The sequence below is a fragment of the Sylvia atricapilla genome, chromosome Z, assembly GCF_009819655.1.
Source record: "Sylvia atricapilla isolate bSylAtr1 chromosome Z, bSylAtr1.pri, whole genome shotgun sequence".
Classification (NCBI taxonomy): domain Eukaryota; kingdom Metazoa; phylum Chordata; class Aves; order Passeriformes; family Sylviidae; genus Sylvia; species Sylvia atricapilla.
The window spans coordinates 11915043-11934705 of NC_089174.1; the positions used below are offsets into that span (position 1 = coordinate 11915043).

Below are 19663 nucleotides of genomic sequence, written 5' to 3' on the forward strand. Positions count from 1 at the left end.
TAACTTCCTTTCTCAAACTCATCTTTAGACCTTTTTTGGTTGCTTGTAAGATGAAGTTTGCTATGTAAGGTGGTGTAAGGTAAGGTTTGAAATTTTGATTGCAATGGAACTGAAACCTTTTGAGGGACATCTAAACTGTTTTGTAGTCTCGAGGGATGGATTTACAGGGAAGATCTTGTTCTCTGCAAGGACAAATACTTCTGTTGAAAATAGTGATTAAGCTGAGAGATGATGAGACTGTCTGGAAAGGTGTTTGGGAACATTATAGGGTACAAGAAGATATTTTTAGGCAGTGTGTATATACATAAGAAACGTTTTTCACTGCCTCATCATACTTTCCACGTGGCATATATTCCTAATTTCAGACCTGCTGAAGTCACAGTCAAGTGTCAGGAGCTCAGGGCAGAGGCTAATTTCTCCAAAATCAGCCCTGTGCCTGCCGTACTGAGCCCTTATTTCTTTCCCTGGCTTCTGAGACTACCAAGTAGGTAGTTGAAGAAATGCATGAACCCCTGCTGATATCTGATGTCAGCAATTAGCCCTCTTGGAGACAGATGGTATAGGCAATTATCCTTCCCCTTCAATGCTGGCATCAGGCAGATGGGCTGAGCTAGGTCCAGTAAGCTTTCTTTAATCAGCAGAGTATTTTCCTCTTTTCCTAGTCTTTAAGATGTCAAGGAGCTTCAGTCTTTTCCTGAACCATCCCTATCTGAAGCCAAGCATTCAGAACCTTCTTGACGTACATTAGATAGTGAGGTATCAGCAGCACAGGTGAGCACAGGCACCATTCAGGAATCACCCCATGTGTGCAGATAATAATGGCTGGTCTCACACTTCTGTTTCCTGCAATGGCAGAGGAAGCAGCATGAAAGCTGGCTAAAACACTGAAAAGAAAGGGCAGGACTAATGGGAGTCAACAAAGACTGCACCCTCACTCCTCTAGAGAAAAAGAGTGAGGTTTTTCAGGCTGACCTGCTCAAAATACTCTCTCAGTTCAGTGGCAGCTAAATCCCTGTCAATAAAAAACATGCTAATCAGTGCTTAGAGAGAGGGAGCTTCTGAGATAGGGAAACTTCCTCCAACCCTGAAGGCATGACTTTCTGTATGCACAACCACACTGGGCCTGACTAAAGTGCTTTCCAGAATACAGATTTACTTCCTGAGCTCAAAAACATGTAGCCACCATGTCCTTTCTCAGAAACACAGCTGCTCTAAAGACCACATCCTGTAAGATCTGGTTTTGTGGCTTTGGACATAACTGAAATTGATTAATTTCTGTGATCATATATTCTTTTAAGCCGTATGAGTGGGGTTTTTTTTTTCTGTTTTGGCAGTGGTTTCTTTAGATTGTTTCTTTATAACATACATCAGAGTGAACCCTCAAAACAATTTTGTGCACCTTCTCACCCAAAGTGTCAAATAACCTTTAATTGAAAATCTTAGAAATGTTTAAAAGCTTTTCATTGGAAATCTCTGAAATTACTAAAAGCCCTCCCTAAACATGAAGAAAATAAAGTACAGTAACTTGGGAAACCTGAACTTTTTCTCTGAAAAGAAATAGAGCATTTTGTCTGCTTAAAGAACTTCTGCTCTTTGCAGAAATTAAGGTCCAGCTGAGAACTGCAGCTCCTATGTGGTCTGACAGCCTCACCTTGCTGCTGTGAGAGGGCACTCAGTATTCTGTCTTTTAACTATTTCTTATTTGTGGTGATGTGATCAAGTTAACCCAAGATGGGCAGTCAAGAAGCTCTTCTCAGAAAAGTTTGCTGTAGTTTAAACAGTTTAAATAATAAAACTATCCCAGCTGGACTTGTGATAAGCCTTGGGACACACAGCAAGCTGTTTCCTTGTGGGTGGATGGTGACTAAACAAATGCATGCATGGGTGAATCTGGAGCCTTCACCTTCCTCTCCTGCCCCTTCTCTTTGCTTGGTGCTGCTCTTGTCATTCTGGCTGAACTTCCCAGGTCAGCTCCATCCCAGGGAAAAAAGAGGCATGAAGGCAAGAGGCTGCTTGGCTTAGCAGGTGCCACAGTGGGCCCTTGTTGCCAGCAGCAACAATTACTCACTGCTCTGTCAGACCAGCTGGATGTTTGAGGTCTCAGTGGGTTGCAAGAATGTGTAACAGGACTGCTAAACATGTGAGAGTACTGGAAAAAAGGGAGTAAGAGTGCCCAAAGAATACTGATCTGTGTTTAGAGCAAGTCTGGGAGCTCGTGAATAGAATGAATTTACCATGTGGTAAAGACAAAACTTTTTAACTATAAAATGGTTAATGTTTCAATAACTTCTGATCATTTCTAAAAATGGGATTAACAGAGTCAGAGTAATCCATTCCACATGTACATGAATCTGCTCAGAGTTATAAAAATTCTCAGAGAAATGTGTACAGAGCACAGTCTAGAGTGGCAAATCAGATGTTGCACTATAATGTGTGTAGATTTTACACTTGGACTTCCTCTATTGAGAACAAAATTGCAGGTATGCATGGCATTTCATATCATCTGCACACAGGGGATCTGAGTGTAAATACATCCTTCTAAAATGAATTTAGTCTGTTGTAGCAAATTTCTTTGAATGTTAGACTGTCTCCAGCACTGGTACCTGTCATCACAAGACAGCTGATGTGATGGTCTAGCAAGTCTCACCTACATGAGCATAGCATGGAAAAGCTGATTAATATGCTGTTACCCCCTCAGACACTTCACTTGCCACGTGGTTCCACTATATGATGCTTATATAAGTTCAGAACCTTGTGCTTTTTTATAAGTATGTGCAGAAAATAAAACGGAGGCTGTAGGCAGCTGGTTTGAACTTGTGTCTAAACACGGCATTCAGATGTTAATTGTGTGAATAAATCTTTTTCATTTTACAGACATACAAATGTCAGTAGAGTAAAACTGATTATCAGAGGATGATGGTTTCTGACACCTGATAAATGCCAAGATAAAGCTACTTACTGAAAATCTATCAAAATACTCTGTTTGCCATAAACAAATATTCATTAAAAATAGATATGCTTATTTTCCATGTGGTTGACACTAATATCTTGGCGTAATTCGAGCATCACAGCTAAAAACTTGATGCAACGATGCTGTATAAATGCAGCTCAAGAAAACATTGTGGACTCTCCAAAATGCAATGAATTTATCTGCAGAATTTTGTTCCTTAGATTTTCTCCACTCTCTCACTATGAGTTGCATATGTTTACAGTAGGTGACTCTGCATTATGTTATTTTGTGGTTTTAAATCCACCTTATCAAAACTTGGTTTTACAAAAATAATTACACTTCACACCTTACAATCAGCATCATTTTCTTCTTCACTCTCAGGTGACAGAGAAGATCAGGAAACTTAGGGTAGTTTTGTGTGTACCTTCAGTTAGGATTTGAACAGTTTTCAGTTTTAATTTTGCTGTTCTGTATTAAAGATACGGCATGCTTAAGAGCTTTGGCTGAAAGTGGTTTTTTCTTCCCCCAGATGGAAGGCCTTTAACTCTGGATGAAATATGGGGAAGTGTTCATGCATCCTACCAGGATCGTCTGCAGGCGGGGCCCTGGGACACTATTACACAGCAGGTGAGAATTCTCTGGTCCTTCAAGAAGTTTGGGAATGCAATATATGCCTGGATCCTGAGTGGCCTTACTCCTCTCTTGGACAGAAGGAAAAAAATTGAAATGATAATTAAAAAATATATGTCTATATCCTGTCATGCTGAAACCATTTACCAGCAATAGTTTCAGTCCTGAATTTTGAAGGATATATAAGTGTTCACCATTTAAAGCTTGCTTTGACAGTATCTCACATTTAAAATACTTTTCCAAAGCCAGTCTTCAAAAATTCAGTCAGTTTCTGAGTAATCATGAATTTGGGTAAATACAAAAGCAGACTTATTTATATAAATAAAACATATCAGTGTAACGTTTCACGAATTATCTGGTAATCAAACTACTCGAAAAGACTGTGTGTTATTTTCAGTTTTAAACAGACATGCAATCTTTAGGATTGAACAAGGGAAAATTGGTTTCCCATTGAAAAATATGTTGGTACTATCTAATAGTGCTACATGGCTCAGAGCTGAGCTAGAGCTGGTGTCTTCCCTTTGCTTCAGGTCTCACAAGCAAATCTGACAAAGAATTGAGACTCTCCAGGTATGAGCTCTTTTCCCATCAGACCAAGATACCAGTGTGTCCTCTCTTCCTCCCTTTCCCCTCCTGGCTTTTTTTTAAATTTTATTTTAGCTGTTTTCAGGCACTCAGGTCTCTTGCCACAGCATCATGACAAGGATGTAACATCCACCGGGTCCTACAGGTGGTCCCTGAATTCAAATAACACAGTTTAATTACAGGATGCCTGTTTGTACATGGTACTCAGCCATGGGAACACAAGCAGCATTCTTGTGTTTTCAGCCACGGACTATTATTTACTTATAACAGCTTCCTGAGGACCTACCAAGCCATGGGTGTTCTGGTGGTTGCTGTGCGTGTCTGAATTCCAGTTGTGATCTGGCAGGTTCTTGTATTACACACTTTTCACTGGCTTGTCTGTGAATGAAGATGAGGAAATTGGGTTTTAATAACATAATAATGCAACACTGCTGAGAATAAGGCATAAATGGGATGTTTGGAATGTGTGAAATCAGTTGTGAAAGCCAAAAGGAAAAACAGGTCACTCCCACACGGGGATTATTTTTGCTTCTTAAGGGACAGTAAAGTAAAAACTGTCCTGCATTTAATAACTGGAGGTGTGTGTGGGATACATACACACAAATTCCTGCAAAAACAGGAGTTTTGGGTGGCAAAATGTATGGAATTATGAATCTGTTTCTGGGACACTGTCCAGAGGTGGTACAGCCAATTATGAATGCAGTGACAAACACAAGAAGAACATTTTGGAGGAATTAGCAGAGTTAACAGCTGCAAAATGTGACTTTCTGTTAAATAAGGAGATTATAGAAGATAATGACAACTAGCCTGCAAGCATCAGATCAAAGCAAGAGTCAGGTCTACAAGAGAAAAACTGCTTTTCTCTGTCAAATGAATCAGGGTTCTGAACTGAAATATGGAGTTTTGTCTTGCCTTGCTGCTTTTCTGCTGACCCATTTTGTTATGTGGGTTAGGCTTTGCCTGCAGGGGCATAGATCCTGTAATGCAAGTCACTGGGCAAACTCATCAAATCAGGCTTGAGCACTCAGCTACACATGAGCAGCACAGTAAAAAAGGTTTAGATTTTTAATTGAAAAGAGATACAAATTTTAGATGCTACAAGCACTCCTCCACTGGGAAGAAAAAGTGAGCTTGCCAGGGAGGGGTCCATGCATGTTACTTAACTTTTAACTAGGGCTGATCTGCACTGTGATTGGCGGACCAGGAGAAGAAAGGCTTACTGACTTTTTGGGACTTTCCCCCCATGTTTTTATGAAATAAGGGTGGCAGGCCTGTGCACGTTTCTGATACAACTGTATTTTGGTGTAAACCCTCTGTGGTGGAATACATCTATAATAAAATACATCTCAGGAACTGAGACAAGCTGCAGAGTGGAGATATTTGACATTTGCAAATTTTAGGTAAAATTTGTACTTCTATAGTTACTTTTGATTACGGTGGAAAGTTATGCTCATTTCCAGATAAAGCATCTTGAAATATTTTTCCTGACTAGATTACTGCAAAAAGCAGAAGTCAACTAGTTACCTTCTCATAAATAAATTAACATGATAAGGTTGCATAGTATTTCATAATGATAATTGATAAATGGTGATGATTTAATTGCACTTCCTCTAGTAATAATCTTAAAACGCTCAAATGAAGTTCCTGTGATTGGCTTTCTTGTGAGTTAAATCTCCCCGGGGTCTTCAGTCATCCTTTCTCTACATCCGGTGATAACTTGCTTTAGCTGTTTTAAATAATACAAATCAATTAGAACACACAGCTGTTTAACAAAACTTCCAAATGTTTCTACAGGTCTCTGTGGGTATTTCCTGATGACTTATAATGACATCAATTTAGCACACCTGGTAAGATCTGTGTGAGCTGGAAGTGGCTTAATTCTACAATGACAGGAAAATTAAGGAGTATTTATGGATTACTGTTGCCTTACAGAAATGTTGCCAACTGTGATTTTCAGCTTCTTTTTAGGACAATTCAGAAGTGGAGTTAAAAATATTGCAGCCCCCTCTCCTGAATTGTGACTTGCTGGTGCTTTTTAGTTATTTATTTATGAGTAATTTAAATACCATATAAACATATATTATATGTATGATGTGTAATATTTATATTAGTTATTTGTAAGATATTAGTTATACACAAATACATAGTGGCACTGCCTCAACAGCTCAAACTTATTCAGCCTTCTGTATGTAATAAATGTAATAAATTGCGGGTGTAATGTCCTCAGTTAAGAAGGCAGCAGCCCAAAAGTGCCATGGTCAAATGCTAAATGGTGAGGCAAATTGAGAGAATAAAACTTTGCAAGAACAGGAAAAAAGTTACAAAAAAAAAAAATAGAGAGTGGAGAACAGGAATGAGATAAATGAGGAGAAATCTTCCCAAATATGAAGGTGAACATAATTTCTCACATGGTAGTGTGTGGTTTAAGAACCATGAATTTAAAGAAAAAAAAATGGGTGACTAATACAGAGTTAATCTGTAGAGGCTGCATTTGGCCTTTTATCATTTTGGAAACCTCTCTCAAGACGGGTGGGAGATGTGGAGCAGCAGAGAGTGATTCTGTGATTATAGCCAGAACTTCAGGCTTCGTGGCCTTGGTTGGGTCCTCTCTGTGGAGCTGGAAATGCGAAACTGAAAGGCTTTTTTGTTAGGATGGGTTTGGGAGGGTGTGGATTTTCATTCTGCTGTGGTTGAGGGCTCCACATCTGTTTTGAAGTGCCTTCATCCATATCCAAGACACTGGGGTAGCCTTCACATCCAGGTATTTTCCAGTGTGTAGAATGATGTTGAATTGATGGATACAGTCACCTATTAGGAGTTAAACTGAGACCCATTGATGTCTCAGGCACCTTCTGATATTCAATAATAGTGGAATAAGGGATTGAAAAAAAATGGGTAAAGACACTATTGCTTCTTCATGAATTTTTTTCCCTGATGGATATTTATAAAAGCGTAGGCAAAGCAGAAGGATTTCAACAGGGGGAGAGACAACACTCTTGACAAACATGTTTCTAAGACTATGATGAACCTGAGTATTAATGTAAATAATTCTATGAGCACAGGTGCCCAAGTCCATTTTTGATTCTTGTTACTTCTGCCAATCCATGCCTTCCATTAATTTTTTTCTGTGTGGAAGCAAACTAGCACAAGAAGTTTTTAAGCTGATGAATGAAGCTGATCACAGTCAGTAGCATCACCAACAAATTTTGGTTTTAACAGAGTGATGTTGTCATAAAGCCTGACCTTCCCCTGAGGAAACAAAGTCATAAACACAATCAGGTATATGTGCTAAGACTTAATCAGTGCTTAGTGATGATGGAATGTAAAATCAAAGATCTGAGGATAGAAATTGAATTGCATTATTACAGGAGGCTCAGGGATTGAAAAACTACCCCATAAAACAAGAACAAAATTTGGTGACTTGAAGATCCTGCAAAAATACTCTTAAAAATTAATCTCTGAGTCAGGATTCCAAAGGATTCTGGAAGCTGTGGAGTACATGTGACCATACATGGCTCTCCTCCTTTTTAACCAATGCTGTTGAGATGCAATTACTTGTGCTACCAAAGTGCTCCCAGCCCTGGAGGGGACACATTTCATATGTGACAACTTGGTTCTGGATTTGCCAGCAATAAATGAGCATTTTCTTGGTTTAGCCATTTACTGCTGCTGCAGATAAAGTAATTCAAACCATACTGATACTGACTGTATCCTATGTTTCTGAATAGTGAGTGATCAAGAATTTTGCATCTGGTTTTTCTCAACCATTCATTTCTCAGTTTCATCTAAAGAAATTCTGTCATTTGATACTTAGCAGATAGTTTTAATATGTCCTTTCTGTCATGTCAGAAGTATTGAAGCCAACCCAAACTACTGAAATCACAGCACAGGACTGCACCCATTTCTGAGTTAATCCAGAGTCTTTTTCAACCAGGAGTTAGGAATCTGGAGGACACACACTTTATAGTACCTCAGTAATTCTGTGCATTACATCACTTAATTTATAGCAGTGTTAACAGAAAAATCAATAAACATTATTTCTAAAATGTCAGGAATGTTAATAGTGTGATTTAAAAAAGGAGAAGAAGTTAAAACTCTGAACAGAACACATTGATACAGTGTTGTAGAGGCACATCTTGCTGAAAATGTGATAGGGAGGATTTAAATCATTGCGGCTCAGTCATTTTGAAAAATGTGGTAAGGTAGCTATTCTTAGACATACAAGTCTTTCTTGCCATATTGTGGGATTTTGCTAAGTGGGGGAGGCTGTATACAGTATTCTTAACAGAAGGTTGCTAGGATCGCTCTTAACGAATTTGAGTTGCATCAACAGTTGCTATGGATCCCCTGCTAATATTTTTGGAAAATTATTAGTACAACTTCCTGAGAAAAAGGAGTCTTACCATTACAGACTGGAAAGCTATTTGACAGGGGGAAGATACAAGGATGGCAAAGCTGGGTGGGTATTTATTTACAAGTAACATATTCTACAATGTATTGAGCTTCTGGGGTTTAAACCAAACTGTAGTGTTGTACAAGCTACCAAGATGGTTTTATTTTAAAACTAGATGCTGGTTAGTAATGTTCAGCTGCCCTACAGTGTAGTCATGCTTTTCCCCATAAGAATAATCTAGTCAAACTAATTTCATAGAGGGAGAAGACCAAATAATGAACTAATACAAAATGTTGAGTAAATAAAGAAGCTTAATGGCTAAGCTGCTGACTGATCTGCAGCTGATAGCATCTACCAGGTCTTGTGCAAGGCATTTCACACTGACATGACATCCTTGTCTCTGAGCTGGAGAGCCATGGGTCCAGTGGATGAACCCCTGGGTGGGTGAGGGATGGGGCTGGGTGGTCACACTTGGGTACTTGGAGTTGATGTCCAAGTGGAGACCAGGGATGAGTGGGACCATGGGAACCTCATGGAGCTCAGCAGGGCCTAAGTCGGGGCAATCCCATGCACTAGCACAGGCTGGGGCTGAGCAGATGGAGCAGCCCTGGAGGAGCCCTGGGAGTGCTGTGGGGCAGAGCTGAGACCCCAAACCCCTGTGCTGGGCTGAGCCCCAGTGTGGGCAGCAGGGGAGGGGGATTCTGCCCCTCTGCCCCCTCAGCTCAGAGCCCACTGCAGAGCTGCCCCAGCCCTGGGCCCAGCACAGCAAGGAGCTGGAGCTGCTGGAGCCAGGCCAGAGGAGGCTCCAGGATGAGCAGAGGGATGGAGCAGCTCTGCTGGGAGGAAAGGCTGGCACAGCTGCCATTGTTCAGCCTGGACAGGAGCAGCTTTGGGGTGACCTCACTGTGGCCTCGCAGGGCCTGAAGGAGCTGCAGGAAAGATGGAGAGAGACAATTGACAAGGGCTGGAGGGACAGGATACAGGGAACAGGACACTGGCTTCCCAGTGCCAGAGGGCAGGGATGGATGGGATATTGGGAAGGAATTGTTCCCTGGGAGGGTGGGGAGGCCCTGGCACAGGGTGCCCAGAGAAGCTGTGGCTGCCCCTCCATCCCTGGCAGTGTTCAAGGTCAGGTTGGACACTGGGGCTTGGAGCAGCCTGGGACAGTGGAAAGTGTCCCTGCCCATGCCAATGGTGGCACTGGATGGCACCCTTCCAACCCAAATCGTTACAGGATTCTATAATAATTTACATTCAGAGATAAAAAGAGTATGAACTTCCCTGCCAGTTTCTTCAGCATAATTCAGGACAGACTTTGAAGTCTTGGTACTATTGTTACATGAATTATTCTGAAATGAAGATTCAGTAATACGTTCTATGCAGATTTGTAATTAATCAAACAAATTACAATGTAATAGTATTGATTCTCTTGATTATTTTCTACTTCTGTAGAAAAATCTGTTTCAGTACTGTGCATTGCATTTACACATAATTTATCTAGCAGTGGTTCTGCTTTCAGACAGCTTCCCAAGCAGAGGTTTGTGAAGTAAGTTTTAAGAGCATGTTCTCTTCCTGGTCTGGCATTTCTCCTTGTAAGCTGAGGTGAGTCCTGTCTTCCCCCACAATTGACTCCTGGCTGTTCACTACTGGAATGAATTTGCCTACTGAACGTTCCCCCCTTATGGAAAAATCCTAAATTACGTGACAGCATTGACTGCATAGTATGAAAAAAGTGAAGATCAAATATAGCACACTTAGATCCATTTGAAAGGCCACTGGAGTGGCCACAAGGCATTGTAAACTGTTTTTCCCCCCCTTACTTTATTAATAAAGCATTTTAAGGTCCACTGAAATGGGAATTAGGTATCTGTGCTAACAGAAAGTAGTTTATACCTAAGCACCTGTGCTCTTGAATGGTGGCAGCAGATGGTGTCAGCAGTTCAAAAGCATTTAGACAAATTCATGACGCCACTTGTCCATAAGTTGATGCAAAATCAAAATTACCTGGCAGGAGTGTGTCCTCCAGTGCCTGTGGTACAGATCTGCTGGAGCAGTGCAGGGGGAGTGAACCACAGAGGGAGCCCAAGCTTGTGCTGTCCCAGATGCTGCTGGGGGAGGCACGAGCTACTGCTGGGGCTTCCACTGGAATCTCTGAGATTATGAGATGAACCCTTTCAGGCCACTTTTGTCAAATGGCAGCATAGGTTTGGGTTGGGGGTTTTTTTGTCCCCTTTATAATTTTTTAATCAGGATAGGAAATCTGTCTCCAGTGTCTTTCCATACTTCCACAGCTTGTTGGATCGTTCAGTTTTGCACCTTAGATGAATCTCATAACTTAAGAACAGATTTTAAATAGTAATTAATTAAGACTATATGCTACATAACTAAAATGGTGACAACTGAATTAATCTACTTTTGGCAAGCACAGAAGAAGAATCATCTGTTTATTTCTTAGGAAAATGGCTGAGATGCCATTTCTTGACAATGTAACCATAGACCTGCCAATTTTTAAGTATAAAGTTTTCTTGAAAAATCCTAAATGCATAAGTTCTGTGCTTGTGAGAAGCTTTAAAGCCTTAAAAGAAGCTTGTTAAGATATAGAAACATGCCTGAGTGTCACCTACTGCTTTGATCCCTCCTATTCTTAAAATTAATAATTTGAACCTTATTACATATATATAAAATACATAATTATAGATCAGCAGCGTTGGCTATTCGTGATTACTGTTTTGCTTGTCCTGAATGACCTCTTCTGCCTTTCAGGGATTTTGTGTTAGCTATTTAATATGTATAATAAAATAATAGAGTTATAAAATGTAAAAAATAATTACTACCTCTTCAAAACTGTAAATACTCTAGAATCAGGCAGAATTGGGGTGTGAAATATGAATTACAGAATGGTTTGGTTTGGAAGGCACCTTCGTTGGGATCCATGATGGATTTGAAACAGCAGATGCAAAGTGGTAGGCGTGGTTCATCTCAGAGAAATTCTGGCCTGTGTTACGTGTCCTTGTATTTCTGTGTTGTAGGATCTGCCAAAGCATCTCTGCTTTCCTCAGGAAAATATAGCCATTTAATTGCCTTTTCAGCTTGGACTTGGTATTTGATGAAAGAAGGACAGGATCCAGCTTAATTGGCTGTGTAGTGTTGGAAGTAGTAAAAGTGTTAATAAAAAATTGTCGCTGAAGTTGGTTGTGGATCTTTGGGAGCATGCAGGGAATGGAGACATTAAATGATGGGGGCAACTGCAACTGCTTGTCTGCAAAGAGCTGGAGTGTAAATCAAACCACTCTGCAGTCTCCTCTGACAAAGACAGGCTCAGTAACCACAGAAATCTGCATTTTGGGGCTAGTTTGCACTTTGTCTTGTCAGGGTTCTTTCATGCTTTCTCTTGCTTGATGCCAGTGCAGACCTGGTTTGACTGTCTGAGAAAAGCAGGAGAGCCGTGGCAGTGGCACTTGCCTGTCGCTCCTCAGCACGTGTCGCAGGCAGGGGAGGTTGTTCCGTCTGCAGCCTCTGGATTTGGTGGGGTTTCTGTGTTTTGTTGCAAAGCTGGGGAAACTTTCCTCAGTATGCCAGCATGATGACTTGGCCTCTGATTGTGAATTGAAGTCAGTGACCATAAATACAATATCTGTCCCAGGTCACTGAATCCCAGACTGTTTTGGGTTGGAAGGGACCTGCCTTCCCATTCCATCCCCTGCCATGGGCAGGGACACCTTCCACTGTCCCAGGCTGCTCCAAGCCCCAGTGTCCAACCTGCCCTTGGACACTGACAGGGATCCAGGGGCAGCCGCAGCTTCTCTGGGCACCCTGTGCCAGGGCCTCCCCACCCTCCCAGAGAACAATTCCTTCCCAAAATCCAGCAGAATCCTGAATCAGTAGGATGGAGAAGACCTGTACAGTTACTCTGCTGCCAACAGCTTTATTACTGTGATTTACACCTTCTATCAGGATTATAAAAGTTCCCTGTGTCGTTACAGTTCTTTAACTGTTGTGCTTGCAGCATAGGGATTCCATAGTAATAGAGTTTCCATTGTAGAAATTCCCTTATTAGAGGAAAATCCCTTTGCCCTCAAGTTGCACACATTTGAAGTTCCATGTGTGTGGTTACCGTTCTGGTTATGGGATTTGGGGTAAGTCTGAAGAGAGAAATCTTCCTGCCTTCTTTCTGAATGTGTAGAGTTGGATTATATTAACAATTGTTGATGTGTATGAAAATAAAGAATGAAAAAGAACATAGACTATGAATTCAAGAACATAAATTACCTGTGGTATAATCTTGAGGGAAGAATTTTTATCTAAACCCAGCTGTTTGTTTCAGTAAATGTGGTCAGAAGTTGGAAGGGGAAAAACTTGTATCCTCTTTAATAATTGCCTCACTGTTTCCTTTTCCCAAACGGAAGAGATTATTGGGGGGTATGTTTGATTAATTCTGCCTTCTTTTTCTGACCTGATGACTGGGGTTTTGAATGCTGCTGGGAAAGTGGAGTCAATTGGTACGGGCTGTGGTGTTTGCAGGTAGGAATGCAGAATTGCATGAAATGTTTGACACCCGTGTGTAAATTTATTTTTGCAAAGCAACATCATGCAAACCAGCTTGGGGAAGAGGCAGTTTCAGGCTCAAATCCCCTGCACTGTCATCAATGGAGAGACCATAAATGTTGTGATGGATGCTTGAAGGCAGTTTAATGTAGCACTGGAGAAAATAGAAGCCATTACCTCTGGAAGAGCTCCAGTTATGACAGAGAAAATAAATGGTGCTGTTATAAGAGATGTACTGACAACAAAATTCCTGCTGGCTGGGGAGGAGAGCAGCAGAGCACGGTACAGAAACCTACAGACAATTACCCGTTATCTGAAGTAATGTTTATTTTTGGTTTAAATCTGACATGGAGACTGCTTGATAAAATGTCTTAATCCAATCTGATGGAAGTTTAGTCTTAATTATACTTGTGCTTGGGAACTGCCCAGTCTTTGCCACTGCCCAGATCAGTGTTGTGACATTTTCCTGCTCAGCGTCTGTATGTGGAGGGCTGCACAGACAGTGAACAGAGAGCTGTGCTGCCAGTGCCCACTCAAATCCAGCCTGGGCTGGCATTCCTGAACACACCAGGTTCAGGACAAGAGGGAACAGCTTTCCTTTGCCAGAGGGAAGGGTTGCATGGATATTGGGAAGGAATTGTTCCCTGGGAGGGTGGGGAGGTCCTGGCACAGGGTGCCCAGAGAAGCTGTGGCTGCCCCTGGATCCCTGGCAGTGTCCAAGGCTGGGCTGGATGAGACTTGGAGCAGCCTGGGACAGTGGAAAGTGTCCCTGCCCATGGCAGGGGTGGCATTGGATGGGCTTTAAGGTCCCCTTCCACCCAAACTATTCCAGGACTCTGTGATTAATTTTCAGTCAGTCCCATGAAACATTTCATATCTTCCATCTATCTCTCTCTCCCAGGTTTTTTTAATGGGAGGTTACAGCAGCAGGCACAGCATGTCCTCACACATCTTTCGTGCATCACCTAGGAGAGAGGTCTTTCTACAGAAAACAAATGAAGCAACATTTTGGGCTTCCAAATACAGCAGAGCTGTTGCCTGCCTGTGAAAATATTCCTTCCCTATCCTAGCTAGGTCACACTCAGAGGGATATGCAGATGTGTGATGGATTCCAGCATGTGGTGCTGAACAGGCACTCCTGTAACTCAGCCTCATAGCTAAATAGATGCAAAATCATAATCAGATCCAAGAAAATAATGCTGTTGATTTCAGATAAACTGTGGGTCAGAATATTACTGCCCAGAAGAGTTGTGGGCAACCTGCAGATGAGTTCTTGCAGTATAACGCCAGCAAGCACTTGTGGGAATTGACTTGAAACTCTCACAGTGCCCTGGTGCATGACTGACTGGAAAAAGATTAATTGTAAACAAGAAGTGAGATAATGCATATATTTTGTTTGTACTGTTTAGCATTTTTTTCTTCATGAAGTCCCGGTAGTACTTTATATTTTTTCTGTAACTGACACTGGACCAGCCCACATGAAGGGTAGAATTGCTGCCCTAATATTTTGCTCAGGATACACTTCAGTGCATGTGGAGTGTTCTGCCAGGTAAGTGCAGCAGGCAGTGAACTAATGCTAATGAAGCTGATGCAGCACAAACTTTCATTTTCACCTTTCTGACAGTGTTTGGGGTTCATCCCACTGCAGACATCCCACCCTCTCTCAGGGCAGGCTGGCTCCTGGGCAGGCTGGAAGCCTGGCAGTGAGAGAGGCCCATTACCAATTCTGAAATCATCCAGGGCTTTGATAACTCCTGCATTTTTATTGGCAGCATCCCCATGCTTCCTCCTCAGAGCTGCTGTGTCAGTGGTTTAACCTTGAGTGTACATCAGAGCCTCAGAGGATGCCACTGTGTACAGGATTTGGAACGTAGCATTTGACTAAATCAGAGCTGATGCTCTCAGAGTGTTTTCCCTGATGCTCCACAAGCTTCTAGTTCCCACCTCACCCTTTTTGCTTTTTAAAGGCTGCTCTTTAATGGCTCTTAGCTTAGGGTTTCTTTTGGTCTCTGGTACTTTTGTGGTTTTCCTTTAAGTGCATGACATATTCCTGTCTTTTGAGTAGCATGGAATTCCTGCGTTTGGGAATGTTTTCAATGTCACTGTGTTGTCATGTTGCAAGAAGAGGAAGGACTAAAAGAAAGATGTAGAATGCAAACATAATAAACTATTTTTAAAAATCAAGTCTGGCCTCCCTGTGTCACTCATTGGTGGTTTGCTGAAGCAAGAAGTGCAAGGCAGAATCAAATACTGGGAGTCAGGATGGTTGGCAATAACTTCAGGCTGAATATTCATCTTTGGGAATTATCTTCATGTCTTGTTCAGAGAACCAAGTCACTTAAATCCAGTTTACTTCTCTCTTCTTTCTGGGAGTTTGTGCTGTCTCTTACACTCATCTGTATAAGGAAGCTCGCTGAAATTTTTTCCACAATTTACTTTTTTTTTCTTTACATAATAATTTTGTAAATGTTATTAAGTATATACTTTTTTCCTGTCTTTGAGGTATACCATCGGCATAATCTATGTATTTTCTGGAATTATTTAATAAAAAGGGGGTTTTAACTCAAAATACTACTCTTTCTCAAAGAAAAACTGCATCAGTTCACTTTTGACAACAGCAGATGGTAGTTATCTGTTTGCAGTGTGAAACAAAGCGCCCTTTTTTTTTTTTGTTTTGTTTTTTTTTCTTTTTTATTATTATTATTCTGAGGCTTCTAGGAGGTTTTTAAAGTTCCCTTAGACATGAAGGGATTGATCCTCATGAGAACATCTTCAGCATCAGAACCAAGTGGAAGTTAAAGCCACCTTAAGAGCACTTCCTTCTCCCTTCTTGCTGCCTCTCCAAAGGGAACCGTGTTTGTTTTGCAACACCAGCTGGAGAAGATACCGGGGCTCAGGGTCCTGGAAGACCTTATTTCCTGAGAGGAATGGGTTCTGTGTGTTACATTTGATCAGACTTTGGTTTACACAGTAGCTTTGCCTCTCCTCATCCAGCTAATACTGATAAAGTCACTTGAGTTACTTTTGCAAACCATTATATTTTAACAAAACAGTGGCATGGCCTGGTTGCTGATCTTATTTCCCCTTCAACAGAGGTGAACATATATAATTGATGTGTAATATATACACTATGTATTAATTTGTCATGACTCTGATAGGAAGAACAATGGGAGCTATAATTCTGAAGTGAGAAAAGTTGCATCAGGGGCTGCCTGTACCCTGCCTTGTCTTTTCTAAATGCATGTGATGAGTTTTCTGGTTTTCCCTTCCATGACAAAGCAAATTCTGTTCACTCTCAGGAGCACCCCATCCTTGGGCAGCCTTTCTTTGTCCTGCACCCCTGTCGAACCAATGAATTCATCTCTGCTGTGCTGCGTGGCTCACAGGAACACCACAGGTGAGGGGTTCTGCTGGGCCCTGCAAGGCTTTATGCAGTGCTGGTAAAGTCAATCAGCTGCAGAGTGTAGATGGCCAAAGCTACTTCCTTGGTCCAAGCAGAATAAGATTTCTGTGTTGTCACTTCAGGTCTGAAAATATACAGGATAGGAGATAGGAGAAATAAAGGAATAGCCCCATCAGACTGTTGTGTCTGTCTGCAATACAGAAAAAGCTGGGATGATATATTTATGGTGCTTTTTTGGTGTTTTGTTCCCCGCTAGACATACAAATTACATCATACTGTGGCTCAGTACTGTAGGCCCAGTTGTGGGCCTGAATCTGCCTTTGAGTTACGCAAAACTGGCACCTGAGCAGAACACAGATGCTGATTTGGCTGAAAGGTAAGAGAAAAAGAAGTCATCCTTTCCTCTCCCATCCACCTGTTCCAAAGATCAGATGGATAAATGGCAGAGCCATTACCTCCTCCTTTGAAGCTCTTGGTTCAGTTAATTTAGGAATCACCTTTCAGTGTTTTGCTTACCTGCCTGTCTTGTTGCCTTACTTGCTTTGCAATGAAAATTTGTGCAGAGAGAGAGGTGCTCGGCCCATTGCTGACACTTCATGAGTCCAGAGCGTCCCTGATGTCCTGGGGTCTCTCTCAGGAGAAATGTTTTATATTGGTTCCCCCAGCACAGGATTGGGATTCTGGCATAACTGCTGCAAGGATGTTGATTTAACTCCTTTTTTGTGTTTTCTGTCGTCTCTCTAGAGCCCTGAGCTGAAGGACTGGGAGTGGTTAGACTGTGATAAAATTGCTGCAGACTTCCCTAGGGATGAAGTTGAAGGATCCTTCCTGGCTGGTCAGCCGTGCCAAAGGGGAAATAGTTGCTCATGGCTCTTTCTCTGGCCAGAACCTGCCACTGATGATGGTGGGAACTGGCTGCAGCTGTGAGGACACCTCCCCAGCACCGCCCAGACCTGATCTCCCTTAGGACTGACCTCCCTTGAAGTCACTCATCTCCTGCCTCATGTGCCTGTGCCCTTGGCGAGGTTGCACACACATACACATGCACAAGCCAGAGCCTAGTTGCTGGGTCTGTTGAACTTACCTCTAGAAAATCTGCACCATCTGTGGGGCAGAAAATGCAATGTAAACAGAAAAATGCTCATGTGATACAGTGTGAGGTTGTGGCAGTCAGGGTATGGGCTGAGACTGCTCCACTTGGGAGCCACCTTCTCCACCAGAGCCTGGTGAGGGACCAGCCCGTGTTTCCCAGCACACAAGCATCCTCATCCCGGGAATATCACACACACATCACATCTCAGAGAGCAAACTGGGTCGGGACTGTCACAAACAGAGCTCTTGGAGCCTGCATTGAGTGAGCACGTCCAGCTCTGGAACTCAGGTGACTGGAGCAGCTGTCTGGGAACATCTGGCTCTGCCGTGCTCTGCTGCCTGCCAAGGAAGCTCTCCATGGCCTCTGGGAGTTGCTGTTGTTCCCAATTAGTGTTTCTTGTTGTATCTGTGGTTGTTCACAGGTTTGCTTCCTACCCTGCACTGCTTCAGCAGCCTCCTCTGACAGCTGTTGGTTTTTGGGGAATTGCCTGGTGGTGCTGCCACTGAGAACCAGATTAGGAGGAACTTCCCTACCACCCATCCTGGCTTCTTTCCCAATCCCATTTTATTTGCAGTGTAAAACAGTCTGAACAGCTGACATTGAAACACAGATTTTGCTTTGTACATTCAGCAATTGTCACTTGCACACAGAGTCTAGTGTGTGCCACATCAGAGTGGGGACTGTGAAGTGCATCCAGATTCTGTTTTTTCAGATTATGTTTTTAACTTCCGTTACTTGTCATTGGTGGGTATGGAATACAGAGTGGAGTCCTTCAAATTCCATTGGTGTGGACTTTGCCAGCCATTTGGAATTAATAATGAAAGCACATTGTTTATTTTGTTCTGTGTCCTAACAACCTGAAAAGCCATTTTCCCCATGTAAGATTTACAAAATATGGCCTACAGCTACATTGATTTTTTTTTAACACTTTTGGTAACACGTGCTTGATAACTGCATCCACAGCCCATTATTAAATGTAAATGAGACTTAGGAGGAAGAACCAACAAAAAGAGGTAACAGCACTTGTGATATCCTGGAACAGAGGAATAGAAGCACTCAGCCTTCAAAATGTGGAATTTATATGTAAAGAAAAATAAATATTTTTATTCTGCATGGAAAAGGTCTGAACATCTGTTGCTTTCTACCTTAATTAACCATTTGCAAACAAAGAAGAGAATTATTTGACTGGGGCATTACACATCGTGCTGGGCTCAAACAATGAGGTGACAGTGCAGTGTCTCATCAGCATCAATGTTTTCCCTGAAATTTACCTGGGAAAACAAAATTCAGCTTAGTTAGTACAAGTACATGGAGATTAGATAAAGAAACAAATACAAGCTAACATAAATATTTGGGACCAAGGAGATAAATAAGCCCATGTGGATATGTTCTTTTTAATGGCTGGGGTGGGATGTAAGCACTCAATTTCCTGTTTACATTTATGCCTTGATGACTTAGGATATCTTAACCAAGTTTTTATGTATGAAAATTATGTATATATATATATATATATATTTAAAATCAAGTGTATTGTGGCACTGTTTTGTGATCTTGTTTTATGTTGTGATTCATTATTTAGTGAAACTATTAAGATCTTTACACCTGATCTTGGGTTTTGTCTACATTGTCTGAATTCTTGCATCCTACAAGGGAGAAATTTTCTAGTGTAGATTTGTAAATTTGCTCAGTTTTTCATCTTTGCTAATCTGGGAAGACACATATTTACTTCTGCTGACTTCTTCTAAGAGAGAACAGTCTCATACCTGGCCTTGGTGGCCAGAATCATCACGAGGAATTAATTTTATGTGTTCACCTAAGCCAAAAAATGTGTTTTTCTGTGGAATGCAGTTGGTAGCCGCATACATAATCCCTCATTTGTGTCAGCATGACCAGGTAAGAATTTAACCCCCTGCCAAGAGATTTGAGGTTGCCTGGCTTTGGTTACTAACAGGAACATTCCTTTCCATGCAGGAAATGTGGAGCTACTTAATTACAGCTAAATACATTCAAGTAATCAGTATCAATTCTTGCTGCAACTCCTTGAATTTCAGCGAAACTTTCTCA

At 41.7% G+C, this 19663-nt stretch overlaps 1 protein-coding gene across 1 annotated transcript in view; it reads left to right on the top strand.

Moving 5' to 3' along the window:
• ATG10 (autophagy related 10) overlaps positions 1 to 18719 on the top strand; it is a 59512-nt gene extending 40793 nt beyond the window's left edge. The window contains exons 5-8 of the mRNA XM_066338407.1: positions 3480 to 3577; positions 16403 to 16500; positions 16763 to 16882; positions 17251 to 18719. Coding sequence (XP_066194504.1) covers positions 3480 to 3577; positions 16403 to 16500; positions 16763 to 16882; positions 17251 to 17263 — 329 coding nt within the window. The 3' untranslated portion in view covers positions 17264 to 18719. The remainder of the gene's footprint in view (positions 1 to 3479; positions 3578 to 16402; positions 16501 to 16762; positions 16883 to 17250) is intronic.
• The last annotated feature ends 944 nt before the right edge of the window (positions 18720 to 19663 follow it).